The sequence below is a fragment of the Salvelinus namaycush genome, chromosome 9, assembly GCF_016432855.1.
Source record: "Salvelinus namaycush isolate Seneca chromosome 9, SaNama_1.0, whole genome shotgun sequence".
NCBI lineage: Eukaryota > Metazoa > Chordata > Actinopteri > Salmoniformes > Salmonidae > Salvelinus > Salvelinus namaycush.
Genome location: NC_052315.1, coordinates 9,494,553 through 9,509,781, shown reverse-complemented (window position 1 = coordinate 9,509,781; position 15,229 = coordinate 9,494,553). Strand labels below are relative to the sequence as shown.

General features: G+C 45.5%; 1 protein-coding gene across 1 annotated transcript in view; it reads left to right on the top strand.

Annotated features, from left to right (window-relative positions):
* LOC120053816 (E3 ubiquitin-protein ligase RNF220-like) overlaps positions 1-11,225 on the top strand; it is a 52,500-nt gene extending 41,275 nt beyond the window's left edge. The window contains exons 9-11 of the mRNA XM_039001077.1: positions 9,994-10,102; positions 10,742-10,816; positions 11,154-11,225. Of these exons, the coding sequence (XP_038857005.1) occupies positions 9,994-10,102; positions 10,742-10,816; positions 11,154-11,225 (256 nt within the window). The remainder of the gene's footprint in view (positions 1-9,993; positions 10,103-10,741; positions 10,817-11,153) is intronic.
* Positions 11,226-15,229: the final 4,004 nt, after the last annotated feature.

The window sequence follows — 15,229 nt, the reverse complement described above, 5'->3', positions numbered from 1 at the left end:
ATATATATTTTGGGGAAAAATTTCAAAAAAAATGTATAATCTTTGTAAATTATATTAAATAGGACTGGTGGAGTTACATCACACATTCAGCTAACACAGTGTTACGAATACTACCGAAGGTGACTCCCCTTCCCGTTCGGGTGGCACTCGGCGGTCGTCGTCGCCGGTCTACTAGCTGCCACCGATCCCTTTTTCCTTTTCGTTTATGTCTGTCTAATTGTTTTCACCTGTTTCTTGTTGGGGTTTTGGGAGGGGTACTATTTAGGTTAGTTTCGCCCGCTAGTGTTTGTGCGGGCTTATTTTGTGTGTTCATGTTTACGTCGTGAGTGGATTATTTGATTGTGGGTTTTTCGCTGTCCAGCTTATTTTAAACAGTGGTCTGTGGGTTGGTTTTGTGCCTGTGTTTTGGCGTCACCCTTTTGTACCTGTTCCTGTTTTATGCTGTGGACATTAAAGCGTTTGTCCCCGGAATACTTTTGCTCTCTCTGCGCCTGACTCTACACCCATCATTCACCTGACGTTACAGAAGCCCGCACCCACTGATGGAGTCAGCAGGAGCAGCGACCACCCCTCTCCCCACGATGGAGGAGAGAGTTCTGCATCATACGTCCATCCTACATCGCATTGGTTCGGCAATGGATCAGATGATGGAGAGGATGGATCGTTGGGAGAGGAGTGGTCTCCCTACTACCCCACCTACCCTCCCACCAGCAACATTACCATCTCCTCCAGCGGGAGCCGGTGCCAGCGTCCTGCGCATCACGCCTCCGAGGGAGTACGATGGAGCAGCGGCCGGTTGCCAGGGATTTCTACTCCAACTTGATCTCTACCTGGCCACCATTCGGCCTGCTCCCTCGGACGAGGAGAGCGTGAGTGTCCTCGTTTCCTGCCTGTCGGGTAGGGCCCTGGAGTGGGCCAACGCCGTATGGAATGGACCCGACTTAGCGAGGGGTCATTACCTGGAGTTCACCCGCCGTTTCCGGGCTGTGTTTGATCATCCCCCGGATGGCAGAGCGGCGGGTGAGAGGTTGTTCCATCTCCGGCAGGGGACGAGGAGCGCGCAGGATTTTGCGCTGGATTTCCGTACTTTGGCTGCTGGAGCAGGGTGGAACGACAGGGCCCTGATAGACCACTACAGGTGTAGCCTAAGGGAGGACGTCCGCAGAGAGCTGGCTTGTCGGGACGCTACGCTCAGCTTGGATGAGCTGATCGACATGTCAATCCGGCTAGACCATCTGCTGGCTGCTCGCGGACGTTCTGAGAGGGTCCTGTCAGTTCCACCTCCTGCCCCCCCCGCTCCCATTCCTATGGAGCTAGGAGGGGCTGCGTCTAGGGAGACCGGAGGAGGAGGCTCTTCCTGCACCCATTGTGGCCGGAGAGGGCAAACTTCCGGTCGGTGCTGGAGGAGTCCATCTGGGAGTCGAGAGGGCAGGCAGAACACTCCTCGGTCACCTCAGGTGAGTCAGCACCACACTCTCCCAGAGCTTCCTGTTGGTCACATGTTTTTGTTAATCTATTTTCTAAGGTTTTTCCCATCTCTCCAGCATAAGGCGCTAGTCGATTCAGGCGCAGCGGGGAATTTTATTGATCGCGGACTCGCTCAGAGGTTGAGGATTCCGCTCGTTAAGGTAGACCCCCCTTTCCCCGTGCACTCCTTAGATAGTCGACCATTAGGGTCAGGGCTGGTCAGGGAGGCCACGATACCTCTGGATATGATGACGCAGGGAAATCATAAGGAGCGGATTAGTCTGTTCCTTATTGATTCACCTGCTTTCCCGGTGGTGTTAGGGATTCCCTGGCTGGCTATTCACAATCCTACGATTTCGTGGAGACAGGGAGCTCTCCAGGGGTGGTCTGATGAGTGTTCAGGCAGGTGTTTAGGAGTTTCCATCGGTGCGACCACGGTGGAGAGTCCAGACCAGGTTTCCACCGTGCGCATTCCTGCTGAGTATGCCGATTTGGCTATCGCCTTCAGTAAAAAGAAGGCGACCCAATTACCACCCCATCGACAGGGGGATTGCGTGATAAACCTCCAGGTAAACGCTGCACTTCCCAGGAGTCACGTGTATCCGTTGTCCCAGGAGGAGACGTTGGCTATGGAGACATACATCACGGAGGCTCTGGGACAGGGGTACATTCGGCCCTCCATGTCACCCGCCTCCTCGAGTTTCTTTTTTGTGAAGAAAAAGGAGGGTGGTTTACGTCCGTGTATTGATTATCGAGGTCTAAATTCCATCACTGTGGGTTTTAGTTACCCACTACCTCTCATCGCTACGGCGGTGGAATCATTTCACGGGGCGCGATTCTTCACAAAATTGGACCTCAGGAGCGCATATAATCTGGTGCGTATTCGGGAGGGAGATGAGTGGAAAACCGCGTTTAGTACCACATCTGGCCATTATGAGTACCTCGTCATGCCGTACGGGTTGAAGAATGCTCCAGCCATCTTTCAATCCTTCGTTGATGAGATTCTCAGAGACCTGCACGGACAGGGTGTAGTGGTGTATATTGACGACATCTTGATCTACTCCGCTACACGCGCCGAGCATGTGTCTCTGGTGCGCAAGGTTCTTGGGCGACTGCTGGAGCATGACCTGTACGTGAAGGCAGAGAAATGTGAGTTTTCCAAACGAGCCGTTTCCTTCCTGGGTTATCGCATTTCCACCTCGGGGATGGTAATGGAGGATGACCGCGTAAAAGCCGTGCGTAATTGGCCGACTCCGACCACGGTAAAGGAGGTGCAGCGGTTCTTAGGGTTTGCCAATTACTACCGGAGGTTTATCCGGGGTTTTGGTCAGGTGGCGGCCCCTATTACCTCACTGCTGAAGGGGGGCCCGGTGCGCTTGCAGTGGTCCGCAGAGGCGGAGAGAGCTTTCTGTCGTTTGAAGGCGCTGTTCACCGACGCGCCAGTGTTGGCGCATCCTGACCCCTCTTTGGCGTTCATAGTTGAGGTGGACGCATCCGAGGCTGGGGTCGGGGCTGTGCTCTCCCAGCGCTCGGGTACGCCACCGAAGCTCCGCCCCTGTGCTTTTTTTTCGAAGAAGCTCGGGCCAGCGGAGCGGAATTATGATGTGGGGGATAGGGAGTTGTTGGCCATGGTCAAGGCTCTGAAGGTGTGGAGACACTGGCTTGAGGGGGCTAAGCACCCTTTTCTCATCTGGACCGACCACCAGAATCTGGAGTATATCCGATCAGCTAGGAGACTGAATCCTCGTCAGGCAAGGTGGGCCATGTACTTTACCCGATTTCGTTTTACGATTTCGTATCGACCAGGTTCCCTCAATACTAAGGCTGACGCGCTGTCCCGACTATACGACACTGATGACCGGTCCATCGATCCTACTCCCATCATTCCGGCGGCTAAGCTGGTAGCACCGGTAGTATGGGAGGTGGACGCGGACATCGAGCGGGCACTAAGGGCGGAACCTGCGCCTCCACAGTGCCCGGAGGGTCGTAGGTATGTGCCGCTCGCTGCTCGTGATCAATTGATTCGATGGGCTCATAGTCTACCCTCGTCAGGTCACCCGGGTATTTCAAGGACAGTGCGAAGTCTTAGAGGGAAGTACTGGTGGCCTACCTTGGTGAGAGACGTGCGATTCTATGTCTCCTCCTGTTCGGTGTGCGCCCAGAGTAAGGCTCCTAGACATTTGCCACGAGGGAAATTACAACCCCTCCCCGTTCCACAACGGCCGTGGTCCCATCTATCGGTGGATTTTCTTACTGATCTTCCCTTGTCTCAGGGGAACACCACTATCCTGGTCGTTGTGGATCGGTTCTCTAAGTCCTGCCGTCTTATCCCGTTGCCCGGTCTCCCTACGGCCCTGCAGACTGCGGAGGTACTATTTACCCATGTCTTCCGGCACTACGGGGTGCCCGAGGATATCGTTTCTGATCGGGGTTCCCAGTTCACGTCCAGAGTATGGAAGGCGTTTATGGAACATCTGGGGGTCTCGGTCAGCCTGACCTCGGGGTATCACCCGGAGAGTAATGGGCAGGTGGAGAGAGTGAACCAGGAGGTGGGTAGGTTTCTGCGGTCGTATTGCCAGGACCGGCCAGGGGAGTGGTCAAGATACATCCCCTGGGCAGAGATTGCCCAGAACTCACTAAGCCACTCCTCTACCAACATGTCACCATTTGAGTGTGTGTTGGGGTACCAGCCGGTTCTGGCACCATGGCATCAGAGCCAGACCGAAGCTCCTGCGGTGGAGGAGTGGGTGCAGCGCTCTAAGGAGACCTGGAGAGCCGTCCAGGAGTCTTTGCGTCAGGCGAGTGGACGGCAGAAGAAGAGCGCTGACCGTCACCGCAGTGAGGCCCCCGTGTTTGCACCGGGGGACAGGGTCTGGCTCTCGACCCGAAACCTGCCCCTCCGCCTGCCCTGCCGGAAGCTGGGTCCGCAGTGTGTAGGGCCATTTAAAGTCCTGAGGAGAATAAACGAGGTGTGTTATCGATTGTTACTTCCTTCGTATTATCGTATTAACCCCTCGTTTCATGTGTCTCTCCTCAGGCCGGTGGTAGCTGGTCCCATGCAGGAAGGTGAGGTTCCGGAGGTCCCTCCGCCCCCTCTGGATATAGAGGGGTCCCCGGCGTACACGATAAGGTCCATACTGGACTCCAGACGCCGGGTGAGGGGCCTGCAGTACCTCGTGGACTGGGAGGGGTACGGGCCGGAGGAGAGGTGCTGGGTCCCGGTGGGGGATATATTGGATCCAAATCTACTAAGGGAATTCCATCGCCTCCATCCGGATCGCCCTGCACCTCGCCCCCGGGGTCGTCCCCGAGGCCGGTGTCGGCGCGCTGCGGGGGCCGCGCGTCAGGAGGGGGGTACTGTTACGAATACTACCGAAGGTGACTCCCCTTCCCGTTCGGGTGGCACTCGGCGGTCGTCGTCGCCGGTCTACTAGCTGCCACCGAACCCTTTTTCCTTTTCGTTTATGTCTGTCTAATTGTTTTCACCTGTTTCTTGTTGGGGTTTTGGGAGGGGTACTATTTAGGTTAGTTTCGCCCGCTAGTGTTTGTGCGGGCTTATTTTGTGTGTTCATGTTTACGTCGTGAGTGGATTATTTGATTGTGGGTTTTTCGCTGTCCAGCTTATTTTAAACAGTGGTCTGTGGGTTGGTTTTGTGCCTGTGTTTTGGCGTCACCCTTTTGTACCTGTTCCTGTTTTATGCTGTGGACATTAAAGCGTTTGTCCCCGGAATACTTTTGCTCTCTCTGCGCCTGACTCTACACCCATCATTCACCTGACGTTACACACAGAGATTTGGAAATGTCTGCTCTACCCAAAATTACAACCAACTAATTGCAGCATTACTGCAAAAATGGAAGAGGCAAGTGGAAGGGGGAAAAAGTACGGAACTTGTCTGTCGGCCCTGCATTAAAGACCAAAATTGCTTAAAGAAATTTGTGATGAATAAAAAAGTATACCAGTTTCATGTAAGGACCAACACATTTACATCTGTGCCATATAGATTGCAAAAAAGTTGGGAAGAGATTTCCCAACTGATTCCATGGCACCTGGCACTGATTCCATGGCACCTGGCACTGATTCCATGGCACCTGGCACTGATTCCATGGCACATGGCACTGATTCCATGGCACATGGTTTATGAACTCATACGTAAACCGACGCCAGATTCAAAACTTAGATGTTTTCAATTAAAATGATTATACAAAATTCTTGCAACCAGTAGAATGTTTTATTAAATGGGGGATACAACCATCCCAGCTCTGCAGATTTTGCTGCAAAGAGACAGAATCATTAGATCATTTGTTTGGGGACTGTCCCATATGTAGCTTGTTTTTGGTCGCAGGTCCAGGAATGGCTGAAGAATTGCAAAATGCACTGCTGGGTGATTTGAAAAGTCATAGTCAATAAATAAAATAATAATACTTTAAAGAATCAATAAAACTGGCCTTCTTTAGACTAGTTGAGTATCTGGAGCGATCTTATTTTCTTTTCTTTTGTTGTTTTTAGTCCTACCCTTCAGCTCCACTCAACCCCTCCCATCGATCTCTTAACACCATCCATTTGTACATATATTTTTGCCATATATTTTTCAACTGCGCTGTGATGTTTCACAAAAATTCTGAACCTTTCTATTCTCATAGTTTCTACAGATTGTAAATTAACGATAAAAACATTTTCTTAACCAGTACAACAGTTTTCAGCTGTGCTAACATAATTGCAAAAGGGTTTTCTAATGATCAATTAGCCTTTTAAAATTATAAACTTGGATTAGCTAACACAACATGCCAATGGAACACAGGAGTGATGGTTGCTGACAATGGGCCTCTGTACACCTATGTAAATATTCCATAAAAAAATCTGCTGTCCACCTACAATAGTCATTTACAACATAAAAAATGTCTACACTGTATTTCTGATCAATTTTATGTTGTTTTAATGGACAAAAAATGCGCTTTTCCTTCAAAAACGAGGACATTTCTAAGTGACCCCAAACTTTTGAACGGTAGTGTATATATACAGTGCATTCGGTAAATATTCAGACCCTTTAACCATTTTCCACATTTAGTTACAGTTCAGGTACATCCTGTTTCCATTGATCAACCTTGAGATGTTTCTACAACTTGATTGGAGTCCACCTGTGGTAAATTCAATTAATTGGACATGATTTGGAAAGGCACAAACCTGTCTATAGGTCCTACAGTTGACAGTGCATGTCAGAGCAAAAACTAAGCCATGAGGTCGAAGGAATTGTCTGTAGAGCTCGAAGACAGGATTGTGTCGAGGCACAGATCTGGGGAAGGGTACCAAAAAATGTCTGCAGCATAGAATGTCCCCAAGAACACAGGGGGCTCCATCATTCTTAAATGGACGAAGTTTGGAACCACCAAGACTCTTCCTAGAGCTGGCCACCCGGCCAAACTGAGCAATCGGGGGAGAAGGGCCTCAGGGAGCTGACCAAGAACCCGATGGTTACTATGACGGAGCTCCAGAGTTCCTCTGTGAAGATGGTTGTCCTTCTGGAAGGTTCTCCCATCTCTGCAGCACTCCACCAATCAGGCCTTCATGGTAGAGTTGCCAGACGGAAGCCACTCCACAGTAAAAGGCACATGACAGCCAGCTTGGAGTTTGCCAAAAGGCACCTATAGGACTCTCAGACCATGTAAAACAAGATTTTCTGGTCTGATGAAACCAAGATTGAACTCTTTGGCCTGAATGCCAAGCATCACATCTGTAGGAAACCTGGCACCACCCCTATGGTGAAGCGTGGTGGTGTCAGCATCATGCTGTGGGGATGTTTTTCGGTGGCAGGAAGACTAGTCAGGATCGAGGGAAAGATGAACGGAACAAAGTACAGAGAGATCCTTGATGAAAACCTGCTCCAGAGCGCTCAGTACCTCAGACTGGGGCAAAGGTTCACCTTCCAACAGTACAACGACCCTAAGCACACAGCCAAGACAATGCCGGAGTGGCTTCGGGACAAGTCTCAGAGTGTCCTTCAGTGGCCCAGCCAGAGTCCGGACTTGAACCCGATCGAGCATCTCTGGAGAGACCTGAAATGGCTGTTCAGCGACGCTCCCCATCCAACCTGAAAGAGCTTGAGAAGATCTACAGAGAAGAATGGGAGAAATACAGGTGTGCCAAGCTTGTAGTGTCATACACAAGAAGATTTGAGGTTGTAATTGCTGCCAAAGGTGCTTCAACAAAGTACTGAGTAATGGGTCTGAATATTTATGTAAATGTGATATTTCAGTTTACATTTTTTATAAATTTGCACAAATTTCTAAACCTGTGTTTGCTTTGTCATTATGGGGTATTACGTGTAGATTAAAACCTCTTAAGTATAGGGGGCAGTATTTTCATTTTTGGCTAAAAAACGTACCCATTTGAAACTGCCTATTTCTCAGCCCCTGAAACTAGAATATGAATATAATTGTCAGATTAGGATAGAAAACACTCTAAAGTTTCCAAAACTGTCAAAATTTTGTCTGTGAGTTTAATAGAACTGATATTGCAGGCTAAAACCTGAAGAAAATCCAATCACGAAGTGCCTCTGTTTTTGAAACCTCTCTGTTCTTATGCATCCCTATCACCCATTTAAAGGGATATCAACCAGATTCCTTTTTCTATGGCTTCCCTAAGGTGTCAACAGCCTTTAGACATAGTTTCAGGCTTTTATTTTGAAAAATGAGCGAGAACAATCACATTGCATAAGTGGATAGGTGGGGGCTCTCAGAGGGAGTTTTGCGCAACAGAGAAAGGCGGTCATTGTTACTCCCGGTCCTATTGAAAAACCAACACTCCCGGTTGATATATTATCGAATAGATATTTGAAAAACTACCTGAGGTTTGATTATAAAAAACGTTTGACATGTTTCTGTGGACATTATGGATATTATCTGGAATTTTTGTCTGCGTTGTCGTGACCGCTTTTTCCTGTGGATTTCTGAGCATAACGCGCCAAACGAACAGAGGTATTTGGATATAAAAATATCTTTATGGAACAAAAGGAACATTTGTTGTCTAACTGGGAGTCTCGTGAGTGAAAACTGTAACGGCTTTCTTCCATAGGTGAAGGAGAGGACCAAAGTGCAGCGCGGCTAGTGTTCAACATGTTTAATAAAAGAACAAGTGAAACACTACAAACAACATACAAAATAACAAAATGTGCAAAAACCGAGACAGACCTATCTGGTGCAGACAACCACAGAGACAGGAAACAAACACCCACAAAATCCCAACACAAAACAAGCCTCCTATATATGATTCTCAATCAGGGACAACGATTACCATCTGCCTCTGATTGAGAACCATATTAGGCTGGACATAGAAACAGACAAACTAGACACACAACATAGAATTCCCACCCAGCTCACGTCCTGACCAACACTAAACAAGCAAAACACATAATAACTCTGGTCAGGACGTTACAAAAACATCCGAAGATCATCAAAGGTAAACGATTCATTTGATTGCGTTTCTGATTTTCGTGACCAAGTTACCTGATGCTAAGTGTACTTAATGTTTTGTCGAGCGATCGATAAACTTACACAAACGCTTGTATTGCTTTCGCTGTAAAGCATAATTTCAAAATCTGAGACGACAGGTGGATTAACAAAAGGCTAAGCTGTGTTTTGCAATATTGCACTTGTGATTTCATGAATATGAATATTTTCTGAATATATTATTTGACCCGATACCGGGATGGGTGGTTCAGAAAGGTTAATGAAGAAAAACATAACAATTTAGTCCATTTTAGAATAAGGCTGTAACGTAACAGAACGTGGAAAAAGTCAAGGGGTCTGAATACTTTCCGAATGCACTCCATATATATATTTACAAAAAAGCTCAGCTATATATTTATTTTAATTATGTGACCTAGGTCTCTTTTGCATATATGTCCTGTATATGCAACATAAATATACACATTATACACAAACTATCATGGGAAGCACAAGTAAGACATCACATATCACCCAGAAAAACAGTTACATTCCTCCAAAAATAAGTCCCCAATCAATACTTTAAATTGCCCGAACGGCACCAGAACATCAAGATGAAATGTATTTAGAATTTTTTTCCAGCAATACGCTGCATTAAAACTCAAATCAGATTTACCTAGCACGGTGGAGATCCTAGGAACCTCGAGTTAACCAATGAACGAGTTAGGCATAAGTCCAGCTCAACTCATACAGGACGACTCGTTATGCCTGTGGTGAGCCTGTAGTGAGCCTGCGGTGTGCCTGCGGTGAGCCTGCGGTGTGCCTGTGGTGAGCCTGTGGTGTGTGTGGTACTTGCCCTCCCACTCTCTCAGCTCACCTTCCTCTTCCAATGATGAATGAGACTGAATGCTGCCTATGTGAGTGCAGCTAAATGTCATGCTCCGTGTCCATGTTGGCTAGCAAATCATTTAATCTGTCTTTGATTTATGAATAACTCTCTGGCATCTTCTTCTCCTGTCCCCCTCACTCCCCTCTCTCTCTCTCTCTCTCTGTGTGTGTGTGTGTGTGTGTTGCGCATATGTTCAGGGTCTCTGAGGATTCTGGGCTGACGACGTTGGATTCACTAAGAAATCGTATACGGGACCTAGAGAAGCAGCTGTCCAGAGGAGACAGACACAACTGTCTAATCTGTAGGGTGAGTGTATAGCCTGAGTCCCAGTCTGTTTGTGCTGTCATGCCAACTCCTTGTCATTGTTTAGCTTGACAGTGAGCAATGGAGTTGGGAAGAGCTCTAACAGGTCTGGGACCGGGCTAGTGAGTATAGTTGCACTGGGATCAAGCTAATTCAATAGAAATACTGAAGTGTATCCTTTAAGACTTTTATATTCTTATCCAGAGTGTCTTACAGTAGAGAGTGGACACATATTCCTGTACTGGTCCCCCATGGGAATCAAACCCACAACCCTGGTGTTGCAAGTGCCATGCTCTACCAACTGAGCCACACAGAACCTTTCATTCAACCTATCAATCAAGCATAGTTATGAATAGTTGAATTTCAGTATGGGGGTAAAACAGAGCCCCAAAGCAAACAAATATAAACATTTTGAACATTTGATTAAATCTGGACTGTTGAGGCACTTAGCACCATCTAGTGACAACAGTCTTTCATGCAACCGATACATTTAATACACAATGTGGAATGTGTTTCACTATGTGTTGTTGCATGAGGCACTATAATGTCATCCATACGGGTCGTTTTTCATTCTTTGAAACTTCTGTCTCCACCCCCCCTCTCTCTCTCTCTATCACTCTCCCCACCTCTCTCTCTCTGTAGGACACTTACACAACACCCCTCACCTCCATCCAGTGCTGGCATGCCCACTGTGAGGAGTGCTGGCTCCGCACTCTGGTAAGATGTTTGTCAAATAATGCTATAAAGCTATAATACACATTACTCTATTGTATTTTTATCACGTTACCCCTGCTTTCTTCCCACATTTCCCTCAGGGGACAATAAAGTTTGATTGATTGTTACAGCCCATTATATTTTTTTATCATACAACACAATGTAATGCACACAAATTTACATTTACATTTTACATTTTAAGTCATTTAGCAGACGCTCTTATCCAGAGCGACTTACAAGTACATACATTCACACTTTTTTGTACTGGCCCCCCGTGGGAATTTCATACAGATGTTTGTTGAGCCCAAAGCAGTCTCAAATTGCTGTGTTTATGTCCTAGGGGGCTAAGAAGCTGTGTCCACAGTGTAACACCATCACTTCTCCTGGGGACCTGAGACGGGTATTTTTGTGACTGGGCAGGGCCAGAGAAGCACAGACCCCTGAGGGGGCGGGACATCTGAAGTATTAACCTTTGACCTTTAAAGGGGATGTAAGGACAGCTGGCCTGTCAGAGATTGCCCTTGTCTTTGCACCTTAACCTGCCCTCTACCCCCCCCCCCCCCCCCCAAACCATGTAGGGGGCCACCCCATGACAAAATGGCACCCATGACTAGGTATTGCACAATGATCAGTCTTCATGTCATTTGACCTTTTAGGTTTGACATTTGACCTTTGCTTTGCCCACCTAGATAGCATTCATTTGTATCAAGCTCACCTCATCATTTAGTGAGCCAAGCCATTTCTAAGAGAACTCTGTGCTCAATCCATTACAATTCGTACGTAAATGACAAGAACTCAAGTCATCTTAGTGCTCAGGCACTGAAAGAATGATTTAAAATGGCTTTCGATCAAAACAAAGTTGAGCTACTCTTTGGACTATAAACGGTATACACTTTTGAAAATAATAGTGGTCTGTTTTTATCAAAAGAAAGCACATGTAATAGTTTTGTGTATGTTTGAAATGATGTACAGTACCAGTAAAACGTTTGGACACACCTACTCAGTCAAGGGTTTATCTTTATTTTTACTATTTTCTTACATTGTAGAATAATAGTGAAGACATCGAAACTATGAAATTACACATATGGAATCATGTAGTAACCCCAAAAAAATGTTAAACAAATCAAAATATATTTTATATTTGAGATTCTTCAAAGTAGCTACCCTTTGCCTTGACAGCTTTGCAGACTCAGGAGGTAGTCACCTGGAATGCATTTCAATTAACAGGTGTGCCTTGTTAAAAGTTAATTTGTGGAATTTCTTTCCTTCTTAATGTGTTTGTGTAACGACGTTCGTCTGAGGAAGAAGGAGAGGACCAAGGTGCAGCGTGGTACGTGTTCATGACTTTTAATAACACTGAACACTAGAACAAAAAATAACAAAACGGAAAAAACTAAACAGTCCTGTCTGGTGCAGACACAAAACAGAAAACAACTACCCACAAAACACAGGTGGGAAAAGGCTACCTAAGGATGGTTCTCAATCAGAGACAACGATAGACAGCTGCCTCTGATTGAGAACCACACCCGGCCAAACACATAGAAATAGACAACATAGAACAAAAACATAGAATGCCCACCCCAACTCACTGACCAACCAAAATAGAGGATCTCTAAGGTCAGGGCGTGACAGTTTGAGCCAATCAATTGTGTTGTGACAAGGTACGGGAGGTATACAGAATATAGCCCTATTTGGTAAAATACCAAGTCCATATTATGGCAAGAACAGCTCAAATAAGCAAATAGAATCGACAGTCCATCATTACTTCAAGACATGAAGGTCAGTCAATCCGTAAAATGTAAAGAACTTTTAAAGTTTCTTCAAGTGCAGTCGCAAAAACCATCAAGCGCTAAGATGAAACTGGCTCTCATGAGGACCGACACAGGAAAGGAAGACGCAGAGTTACCTCGGCTGCAAAGGATACGTTCATTAGAGGTACCAGCCTCAGAAATTGCAGCCCAAATAAATGCTCAAGTAACAGACACATCTCAACATCAACTATTCAGAGGAGACTGCATGCATCAGGCCTTCATTGTCGAATTGCTGCAAAGAAACCACTACTAAAGGACACCAATAAGAAGAGGAGACTTTGCTTGGGCCAAGAAACATGAGTAATGGACATTAGACCGGTGGAAATCTGTCCTTTGGTCTGATGTACAAATTTGAGATTTTTGGTTCCAACCGCTGTGTCTTTGTGAGACGCAGAGTAGGTGAACGGATGATCTCTGCATGTGTAATTCCCACCGTGAAGCATGGAGGAGGAGGTGTGATTGTGTAGGGGGGCTTTGCTGGTGACACTGTGATTTATTTAGAATTCAAGGCATACTTAACCAGCATGGCTACCACAGCATTCTGCAGCGAAACGCCATTCCATCTGGTTTGTGCGTAGTAGGACTATCATTTGTTTTTCAACAGGACAATGATCCAACACACCTCCAGGCTGTGTAAGGTCTATTTGACCAAGAAGGAGAGTGATGGAGTGCTGCATCAGATGACCTGGCCTCCACAATCACCCGACCTCAACCCAACGGAGATGGTTTGGGATGAGTTGGACTGCGGAGTGAAGGAAAAGCAGCCAACAAGTACTCAGCATATGTGGGAACTCCTTCAAGACTGTTGGAAAAGCATTCCAGGTGAAGCTGGTTGAGAGAATGCCAAGAGTGTGCAAAGCTGTCATCAAGGCAAAGGCTGGTTACTTTGAAGAATCTAAAATCTAAATTTAGATTTGTTTAACACTTTTTTGGTTACTACATGATTCCATATGTGTTATTTCATAGTTTTGACGTCTTCACTATTATTTTACAATGTAGAATATAGTAAAAAATAAAGAAAAACCATTGAATGAGTAGGTGTGTCCAAACTTTTGACTGGTACTGTATGTGAAATAGATGAACACTGCCATTGTGTTTACAGTCATGTTCTTATGAAGTCATGGTTTTAGTTAGTTAGGAAGGGAGGAAAGTGTGAACGTAACAATTGTAATAGTTTGAGATTAATGATTTTGTGTTTGTCATTGAGGTTGTGTTTCTTTGTACAGGCGCACAATGTGTAATTAGTAAATGTTACCAAAATAAAATGAGGCTTTTAATGATGTTGGTTATTGCATAAATAAGAACATAATAAAAACATACAGGTACATGCACTGTAGATATCATTGAAGATGCAATGTGTGTACAATGTTAAAGATCACCACCATAAAAATACTTTTAGGTACTAGTTTTTTGCGGTATCTGTACTTTATTTTACTATTTATATTTTTGTCAACTTTTACTTTTACCCCACTACATTCCGAAAGAAAACAATGTACTTTTTACAAGTTACATTTTCCCTGACACCCAAAAGTACTCATTACAGTTTGAATACTTAGCAGGACAGGAAAATTGTCTAATTCACGCACTTCTCAAGAGAACATCCTTGGTCATCCCTACTGCCTCTGATCTGGCAGACTCACTAAACAAAAATGCTTTGTTGTAAATTGTGTCTGAGTGTTGAACTGTGCCCCTTGCTATCCGTGAATAAAAATGGAAAAATAAAATAGTGTTGTCTGGTTTGCTTAATATAAGACATGTTAAATTATTTATACTTTAACTTTTGACACTTAAGTACATTTAAAACCAAATACTTTTAGACTTTTTCTCAAGTAGTATTTTTTTCTGGGTGACTTTCACTTTTACTTACATTTTCTTTTAAGGTATCTTTACTTTTACTCAAGTATGAAAACGAAGTGCTTTTTCCACCACTGCTTATAAATGTTTATAAATGCTTTGTAAATGATTATTGATGTTATGTTTATATACGTTTAAATTTTTCAACAAAAAAATGTATTACTTATTTAGTTAATAAATAGTTAATTAATGCTGATTCTGAAAGTTATTATGACGTTTTACTGAATTATCTTTATCTAAATGATGTTCAACGCCCTGTAGGCGAGAATATTGTCTAAGAATAGGTCCTGACCTGTTGCCCCTCGCCTATGTTGTGATTTGTCCCATCATTAAAAGCCAAGCAGCCCTTGCATGTTGATCTGGCCAATCCGGAGCCTTGTTATATGTGTTTGTGATTGTCCTTTAAGAAACAATTGGATTAGTCCAGCCCTGGTCAGGTCAAGACTAGCCCATTCAATCCTGCTATTCTGAGCTTTCCTAAGGTTATGACCATCCGCTGTTCTTGCCAAGACAAAGGATATATGAGCTAAGAGTCTGACCCGCTAGGGCAGGAAGGAGGGATGGAGAGAGAGAAGGAAGACAGAGGTGGGAACTATTTTCATGGGCTGAGCTAAAGTAAAAGTATTCACAATAAGGCACAAGTAGCATCAGGACCCATCCTCTATCTCTCTCTATCAGGGGTGTCAAACCCGGAGGGCCGTCTGTCTGCTGGTGTTTGTTTTTTCTTCTCAATTCAGACCTAGACAACCAG